General features: G+C 37.3%; 1 protein-coding gene across 1 annotated transcript in view; it reads right to left on the bottom strand.

Moving 5' to 3' along the window:
- Positions 1-9,984, bottom strand: part of ATM (ataxia telangiectasia mutated) — a 136,138-nt gene that overhangs the window by 5,153 nt on the left and 121,001 nt on the right. The window contains exons 57-60 of the mRNA XM_006833800.1: positions 8,096-8,261; positions 6,856-6,942; positions 2,904-3,018; positions 1,389-1,452 (exon numbers count right to left, since the gene is read on the bottom strand). Coding sequence (XP_006833863.1) covers positions 1,389-1,452; positions 2,904-3,018; positions 6,856-6,942; positions 8,096-8,261 — 432 coding nt within the window. The remainder of the gene's footprint in view (positions 1-1,388; positions 1,453-2,903; positions 3,019-6,855; positions 6,943-8,095; positions 8,262-9,984) is intronic.

Genomic DNA, 9,984 nt, shown 5'->3' with positions numbered 1-9,984 from the left:
AGAAGTGACTGGCTTATAAGCTTTCAAGAGGGAACCTAGTGCTAGGGAGCATGGAGGAGGGCAGAATCTCCAGTGGGTACTATTCAATCTGTCTGGGCGGAGCTGATGAAAGGAAATACAGATGGGTAACTCGTAATACTGTAGTGAATAATGCTTATCAGGATGGATTATGAGGGTTGGAAATGCAAAGGTAGACGTTTTGTAACAAACAGAGAAGCCTGAGATGGAGGCAGAGACAATGATGTGGAGTAATGAAGTGGCTGGGGACTTTGGATCCAGAGAGGGAAAGGGACCATGGGCTGAAAACTGCGAGGGGGGGTGGGGGGGAAGAGGGGAGTGTAAGGGGGAGTGTAAGGGGTGGGTTTCTGGGATATACACTTTGGGTGGTTGATGATGCATGGAGGGGATTGGAACCATGGCAATGAGATGATACGATGGAATGAATGTAAAACTAAAGTTCTCTCATGTAAACTACCATATAATTCACAATAAAACATAAAAAAAAAAATAAAAAAAAAAGAATAGCATAGTTTTAGATTTTAATTTTTCAACATATTATTCAGACCCATTTCAAAGCCTTCTTGTAGCAAAATCTCTATGACTGCCAACAGCCCAGAGTAGATCTATAGAGGCTTTGGTTCATAAAGCTTGCATAGAACTAAGTCATAAGCACTGGAAATATGTCTTTCTCCCCTTTCTGCCCTGAACAACATGAGGCAGTGACCCTGACTAAGTGTACAGGCTCTGCAGGCCCAAATGCCCACTCAGGTAGACTGTCCCAAAATTAAGACAGGAGAGAGGCAATGAGGGAACACCTACAGCAGCCAGTCAGTTTGGCCCTCACTCTGAAACTACACTCCTCCAATCTCCAGCTGTCTAAATGGTTCTAAACCTGGTTAGGAAAAACGAAGCTGCAACTTACTGATTTCTTTTAAATTCCAATGGAAACCATACTGAAATAATATAATATATATCTAAGAAGTCAAAGTCCTGATTTATGTATTAAAGATGAGCAAATACTTTATGTGATACATTCCAAAAAATGTGAGGGGCCTGAGCGCATTTCAAAACCAATACTTAATGATGTGTGAATGTAGTTGTACAACCTCCTTTCTCCTGCGGCCCTGCATCGTCCCATCACACTAAAGTGAAGTTGCTCTCGAGTCAGTTCTGACTCTGAGCTACCCTGTTAAGGGTTTCTGAGGAGCGGTTGGTGAGCTTGAACCACCAACCTTTCAGTTCAAATGACCTTGCAGCCCAATGTGCATTAACTTACAGTGCCACACCAGGGCTCCTAAAGTGAAGTAGTGATGTTTTAATCAGTGACTTCCACAAGATAAACATCTGCAGGGTAGAGAAATAGAGATTTCTTTATATGATCTATTTACCTCTACAATGGTTAAAAGGGTTTCCTGAGAGTTTCTCATGACCTCCATAGTTTTCTCACAGCATCTATAAAATCAAGCACATTATAACTATAGATTCTGTTGCATACCAACATTTTCAACATATCTTTATATACACTCATGTGTGTTGTTGTTGTTGTTGTTAAGTGCCGTCAAGTTGACTCTGACCCATAGCAACCCTGTATAGGGTTTTCCAAGGAGTAGCTGGTGAGCTTGAACCACCAACCTTGTAGTTCAAACGACTATGCAGTCTGACGCATTAGCCCACAGCGCCACACCAAGATACTCATGTGTAGTATGCTGAAATTATTCTTGTTAAGAATTCCCAAATGTGTATCTCATTTATACATTTTTGAATTATTAACAAGAGTATAGTACTTGGTTTCTGAAATGAATACAAATATATATGTGAATACTTCATAGGCTTAGCATTTATAAAGATAATACTACTATAAAGCATATGAGTCTTTGATTATTGTAACAATTACTAGTTTGAAATCTGTCCCAATAAAAGTTGAGCACACATACACACATCAGTTTTCAGTCAACCAGTAAATAGATACATAGGGGGATAACACTAGTGAGGTACGCACACCACAGAATGGTCAACCATTCAAGATCAAAAGGCAGCATTTACCTAAGGACAAAATTCAGAGGGCTGGGAAAGAAGGGGGAATGGAAACAAGAATCACATGGAAGAAGCCAGATAACAGATGTTATACAGAGGGATGGCAATTACTGAAATGAAACAAAGTGTATGATATGTTGAATATAAAACTGATGATCTGCTCTGTAAAAAAAAAAAAAAAAAAAAAAGCTGAGCACACAGAGTTATGCTAGGAAAACTATAAGGAACTACCAAAAATTTTTAAAGGAAGATTTTGTAGAAGAATATATGCTCAAAACAAAAATATAGTCTTTCATAGCCCCAACAATGACACCCTACAGTAACTGTTGTTGTTAAGTGCTGTTGAGTCAGTTCCAACTCAGAGTGACCCTGTATAGGCTTTCCCAAGAGCAGCTGGTGAGGTGGAACCATTGACCCTGCAGTCCAGTGCATTAACCTGCAGCGTCACACAGGATTCCTACTGTAATGCTAATCAGTAAAAAGAAAAGTTAGCTAGGACACAGGTTTAAGGGCACAGGGGTGCTGCTTCCAGAATCAGAGTAGGTGTGTTATACTGGGTTAGGTTCCAGGTGGCTTGAAAGGGGAATAAGCAGTCAGTGCTTATCCTACAACACACCAGGACTCCATATGACCCAGCAATTCCACTCCTTAGTATATACCCAAGAGACTTGACAGCAGAGACTCAGATACGTAAACACCAATGTTCATTATTATTAGTGCTTTTACCCAGGGGTCTTTTTTCTTAGTGCTGCTAAAGCACTAGAAAGTAACCCTAGCACTAAGACAATCTAGAATGTGAATGTGTAGAAAGCTATGATTCACATGTTGACACCCAGACCCCTTAGTCTCCCTTCCTTTACATCACTTACCTTCTGAAGACACCTTCAACACCAGTGATGCCCATCCCATCCACAATATCCCTGGTGAGTCTAAAAGGAACTGTTTCCGGAGTAGGGAGAATTTTACCCTGCTCAAAAGCAACCCCTAGAGTAAAACATACAGTGAGATTAGGAGGTTTGACAACCAATTTGCTTTTCTCCCAACGTGCAAAGGCATAATCAGTCCCCTATACTCTACTAAAATTGTTCTAGAATTTATTCTATATTAATTAAATATATATACATTATTCTATAATTTATTTATTCTGTTCTGCATGCTCTTACCATCTCCATGATTGTCTGATTCTTTTCTAATTAAAAAATATATTTATAATGTAACTAAAATCTAGATTAAAAAGTAATTTTAAAAATAGTGATAGGTAGAAGTTAAAATGTAGACATTGAATATATATTCATATTAACTTTAAATTGAAACATTTTACTATTTTGAGATAATTATAGATATACATGAAGTTGTAAGAAACATCATCCCATATACCTTTATATAATTCCTCCACTGGTAACATCTGGCAGGAGTATAAAATGGTACAGTAGCTATAGAAAAAAATTTGGTGCTTCCTTATAAAACTTAAATGTAGAATTACCATGATGTTATAGTTCCAATATAATGACCCCATGTAAAGGGTTTTCAAGGAGTGGCTGGTTGGTTTGAACCACCAACCTTACGGCTTATCCTACAGCACCACAGCAGTATTCCATATGACGCAGAAATTCCACTCCTTTGTATATACCCAAGAGCCCTGAAAACAGGGACTCAACAGATGTGTACACCAACATTCACTACAGCATTATTCACATTAGTCAAAAGGTAGAAACAACTCAAGTGTCCCTCAGCAGATGAATGGATAAACAAAATGTGGTATACATGTGGATGCTTCAAAATGTTCATGGAAAATTTCATTATCTTTGATTTCACTTTTTCCATGAACTTTCTGAAACCACCTTGTATACACAATGCAATATTATTCATCCAAAAAGAGAAATCAAGTGCTAATACATGCTGTGAAAACATTATGCTGAGTAAAAGAAATGCAACACAAAAGGCACATCTCTAAAATATAGAGAACAGGCAAATGCATGGGCAGAAAGCGTTATTAGCCGTTACCAGTGGCTAGGGGGAGGGGAATATCTACAGGGGTACTGAGTTCCTCTTTGGGGTGATGAAAAACTTTTGAAAAATGGTTAGTGGTTGAAGGTAGTAGCACAACATGGTGGATGTAAATAATGTACTAAATTGTACACTTAAAAATAGCATACATTTTGTTAAAAAAAAACCATGGTACAAAATCCAGGATACTGACACTGCTAATCATGCTGTCCTGTTATAGCCAAACCACTTTCCTCCCATGTTTCCCACTCCCCTACTCCTAACTCCTGGCTAATCACTAATCTGATGTCAAGTTCTCTAATTTTGTCATTTCAAGTATTGTATAAATAGAATCCTACAGAAAGTACATAACCTTTTGGTATTTTCTCTTTTCACTCAGCATAGTTCTTGGGTATTTATGTAAGTTGTTTAGTGTATTGACAGTTCATTCATTCCTTTTTATTGCTAAGTATTCCATAATCCTGAAATGTGGCAAAGAATATTAAATATACCATGGACTGCCAAAGAATAGCCAGAATGCTTCTTGGAAGTGAGAATGGTGAGACTTTGTATCATGTACTTTGGGTATATGGTATCAGGAGTGAAAAGTCCCTGGAGAAGGATATCAGATTTGTTAAAGTAGAGGGTCAGTGAAAAAGAGGAAGACCCTCAATGAGTAAGATCGATACAGTGGCTGCAACAATGGGCTTAAATAGAGCAATGGCTGAGGATGGCACAGAACCGAGCAGTGTTGTACTCTGTTGTATACAGGGTCACTGTGAGTCACCACTGACTCAAATGCACTAACAACAACAATATTTCATGGTATGGATATACCACACTTTAACCATTCACCCACTGAAGGATATCTCAACTGTTTCTAGTTTTTATCTATTACAAATATAGCTGATACAAGTACAGGTTTGTGTGAGTTTCAATTCTATGGAAGAAATGCCCAGGAGTAAATTGCTGGGTTGTATCCTGGTGTGGTGTTGTGGGTCAATGTGCTGGACTGCAAAGTAGCTTTGAACCTCAAGGTTGGTGGTTCAAGCTCACCAGCTGCTCCTAAGAAAACCTATACAGGGTCGCTATGGGTTGGGATTGACTGGATGGCACTTAACAACAACAAAATACTAGTTATATGTTTAGTTTTTTAAGAAACTCCCAAACTGTTTTCCAGAGTGGCTGTGCCATTTCATATCCCTACTAGCAATGTACCCAGTTTCTCCCATCCTTGCCAACATTTGGTGATCCCACTATTTTTATTTAACCACTGACAGCTGTGTAGTGATATCACATTGTGGTTTTAATTTGTATTTCCTTTCTGTGTGTTTATTTGCTATTTGTATGCATTCTTTGGCGGAATGTCTATTCAAGTTTTTCCCACAGTTTAAACTAGATTATTTAGTTTATTTTTAATGTTGAGTTTTGAGTTGTTGTTTGTTGTTCTGTTGAGAGTCAGTTCTGACTCATAGCAACCCTGTATAGAGTTTCTCAGGAGTGGTTGGTGGGTTTGAATCGCTGACTTTGCAGCTAGCAGTTGGTTTTATCCTACAGTACCACATCAGGACTTTGTTGAGTTCTGAAAGTTATTTATAAATCATAGACACTAGTACTTTGTTAGATTTATAAAAACATTCCATCAGTGTATATCATGCCTTTTCATTCTCTAACAGGATCTTTTGTAAAGGAAATATCTTTAATTTTTATAAAGTTTAGCTTATCAATTTCTCCATTTTATGGACTGTGATTTTTCCTCCCCCTAGATGTGGAAGACATTTTTTGCCTACAAAATTTAGTTTTGTATCTAAGTCAAAGATCCATTGTGAGCTAATTTTTGTGAGCTAAGATATGAAATTTAGTTCAAGATTTTTTTTTTTTTTTGTCTATCAATGTCAACTTCTCCAGTGACATTTGTTAAAAGGCTATCCTAAAGGCATTTTCCTATATTCCAGATGATTTGAGTGAGAGGTAAAACAGTACTTTTGGCAGATTTGTTAGGTTATGAGTATAAAAGCTGGAAGCCAGCTGACAAATCCCTCTCATCTACTAGGTTAGGAACTTGGAATGCTGCACCTTAGGAAGAAGATAAATTGGAAGGAGACAAGTGCTCTTAGGAACCTTAGCATAGTTTTAAAAAATTCCAACCCCTGAAATTGCTAATGAACCCGTGACACTGGAAAAGAAACGTCTAGTGGAAGACATCATCATTATAAGTCTATTTAAAGCATTCATTCTATTTGTCCTTTTTGTATGTCTGTCAAATCTAATCTCCTGTTCTCTACAACTTTTGTACATATCATCATCTCTCATCCACACTATTAAATTTCCCTTAACATAGCTCCCGAAAGTACCTTTCTAAAAATCAAATATGATCATGTCCTGCTAAAATATATCTTCATTTACTTCTCACTGCTTATCCAAGTAAAGTCTAAACTCCTTAGCCTAGTTTTTGAGTTTAACAACAACCTATCTTTCAAGCTACTCAACAGGCAAACTAACATCATTCCTGCTACATTAATGTCTCCTCATTCCCTCAACATACTGCACCTTCATTAATCCTTCTCTCTAATCTGCTCTACTTCTTGTCTGCATCATCTTTTCTTTTTTCTTTAACGCCTGACTCAAATGACACAACCTCTAGCAAGTTTCACTCACTAACCCAGATGAGGAGTTAGCAATTCCTCCCAGTATCATCTTGCTTATGTCTTTTTAAAAAGTGTTCATTGTTTTGTCTGTCTCCCTCATACTTGTAATATCCTGATAGGCCAACAATTTTTCTTAATGATCAAGTATTTGCTAAATTTAGTAAAAAATAAACTTTGTATTACTTACCTAAATCTATATGTACAAGTTTTGCTGACTGTTCATTTATCAAGATATTTTGCACATGTCTATCACCAAGTCCAAGTATATAACCAACTGGAAAACAACACAAAATCACTGATTTCAGCTTTATAATGCATTTAGTCATAATTTCAATTAATACCACCAATTCTACATAATTTTTTCAGTACTTAAGGCTTTTTAAGTCTACTTACAGGGAACTTACATATATAAATGGCCATTTTAGGTCTAAGTCAACTTTTAACAATAATTTTTTACATGTATTACACTTTACAATTTCTAGATAGTTTACGAAAAAGAAAAAAATTTCTTTTTTTTACCCTTTAAGAGGTACACATTTAAAAGTACCTCAGAAATTAATGTCGTAAAAGTTTAGACCCATATTTTAGCAGGGCCAAAGTAGCACATCATGTGTACTCAAATTGGAATACTTATTGAACTCTTTGGAGAACCTCTGCTGCTTCAGAGGTTGGTATTACAGAAGATACTTGACAGGGAAGTTTGGATGTTTGACTTCCTGATTAGCTCTGATTAACTGGGTCTACTTTCTAATTCATAATTAAGTTGGCTCAATCATTTCAGTGATTCTCAGTATAGAAGACTGTTGCACAACAATCTGGAACCTTTTTCAAAATATGCATTTCCTGCCTCATTGGGTTATGGTACATAGTAGTGGAAGGAGCGGTCTTTCTTTAAAAACCAGTATGTTAAGTTCTCATACTCTAGTATTTTGTTAATTATCTAGCTCTTTAATCTGTTAGTAATTAAAAAAAAAAAGTCAGAATATATGTTGTACATTGAATATTTAAGTATATATAAATCATGATTTGTATTCCCTAAACAAAATTTTGTTAAACAGAATCAATATTTGGGTAATAGTATCATGGTATAGCGTTTCTATGCAAAACAACAATAATGAAAGAAAATTAATCAAGCAAAGTTTATCACAGATTTTATTATTTTCCAAAGAAAATCTCTGGAAATAATATATTAAGGAAAGAGAAAATAAGACATACTTTCTACAAATCAAAGTAGAATAATTAGTTGTAATTCCATTCTCTGAGTAGAAGACTCCTTTCCCATAAAGGTCAACTTGAGAACCTAAGAATTATGAAGAAGAAACACAATGCCCTAACGATGACTCTGGGTTGACGATTACCAGCATCCCCCAGCAATCAGAATGTAGGAAAGCACTGGATCCAAATACAAAGAGGTGCAAGAGGATTACCAATGGAGGAAGTAGCCACACTGCGGGTGTAGGCCAGTCGTTTCTCAAACCAAACAGCTGGGTCCAAGAATTTTTCCATGCAGAAGTAACGGAAAACTGGCTGAAATTTTTGGCAAATATCCATGAAGGTTTTATACTTCTCTTCAAAAGATTTCTTTTGCACATCCTTTAAATAGAACACAAAAATTATTTTCCCACTATATGCCCACTAATCCAACTAATACTAAGCATTTCTATATGAATATATTATGATAGGCATGTTGTTGTTGTTAAGTGCCCATCAAGTTGGTTCCAACTCATAGCAACCCTGTATAGGGTTTCTGAGGAGCAGCTGTTGGGTTTGAACCGCTGACCTAGTGGTCAGTAGTCCAGTGCTTATCCTACAGTGTTCATGATAGATATGTTATTGTTAAGTGACATCCAGTCGATTCTGATTCACAGTGACCCTGTATAGGGTTTCTGAGACTTGTAAATCTTTGCAGGAGTAGAAAGCCTCATCTTTCTCTCATGAAGAGCTGGTAAGTTCTAACTGCCAACCTTGTGGTTCACAGTCTAGTGCTCATCCTATTGGAATCACTGTGTTCCTCACGATAGGTATGTTGCTGCTGTTACGTGCCATCCAGTCAGTTCCGACTCAAAGCAACCCTGTACAGGGTATCCAAGGAGTAGCTGGTGAGCTTCAACTGCCAATCTTGCAGTTCAAACCAATCTTGAAGTCCAGCGCATTAACCCGCAGTGCCACACCAGGTAAATGGAAGATTAAAAAAAGATGAACATGATATCATGTCTACTCACAAGAAGCTAACCAGGGAAGTCATTAATTACAAGTGTTATTGTCCTTAGGTTTTTATATTCGTCTTAGGAGAAGGCATACCAACAGTGACTTAAATATTTAAGTTCTAATTTGAATAATCCTGTAATATAGGTAAACATAAACAGAAATGTCAAGTGGTAGCTCCGGATATATTATCAGATGGCATCACAAGACTAGGGATGCTATGAGAAACAGAAGAAGCAAAATGAAAGAATCACTGGTGGCTGGCAGAGCAGATGATACATCTCAGATCTTAATCTTCTCACCATACACACTCACCTGAGTCCAAGCTTATCCATCTACTTCAATGGGCTTAGCTCCCATCTATATGCTAATGACTTCTAAACCTGTATCTCTGGCCTAAATATATTTATTAAGCTTGAGCTTGATGTACTTCTCTGTTAACTCATAATCTTCGCTTGGATCGTCTCCAAATCCAAATTAATTCACCTTCTCATCCCTGGCAATCCTCAGTCACCTCCACTATTCCTTCATTAGGTACATAGCCTCATCATCTAGCCGGTTACTCCAACCAAAACACCAGAAGGCACTGACTACTCCTTTTCTCTGTTTTACTTCTAATCAGCAACCAAATCCTATCAGTCCTGTCTCATTAATATTTGTGTCTACCAGAACTCCTTGGAAACCCTATACAGGATCGCTATGGGTTGGAATCGATTCGACGACACGTAACAACCACCACCACTACCCATGGAACTCACCAGCTGTCTTTCAGGAGAAGAGACCTGGCACTCTCGCTCTGATAGCGACTCCAGCCTAGGAAACCCTATGGGGTAGTTCTATTCTGTCGTATAGGGTCTCTATGAGTCAACAACCCACTACTCTCCATTACTATAACTGTTAACTCTCTTAGTTCATAACCTTTGCCTCATGCCTACAGTTGGCTCTCTTAAAAAAACAAAACAAAACAAAACAAAACAAAACAAAAAAAACCCCTGTAGTGCTGTCAGTTATCTTTATATCTAAACTGTACATTTGAATTTCCTCTCTTCCTCAATGGTTCTCTAGTACCTACCGGAGAAAATCCAAACTTGCTAGCATTTCATAATGCTAC

Source organism: Chrysochloris asiatica, unplaced genomic scaffold (genome assembly GCF_000296735.1).
Source record: "Chrysochloris asiatica unplaced genomic scaffold, ChrAsi1.0 scaffold00008, whole genome shotgun sequence".
Classification (NCBI taxonomy): Eukaryota; Metazoa; Chordata; class Mammalia; order Afrosoricida; family Chrysochloridae; genus Chrysochloris; species Chrysochloris asiatica.
Note: the sequence above shows the minus strand (reverse complement) of the source record. Positions and strands in the feature narration are given on the sequence as shown.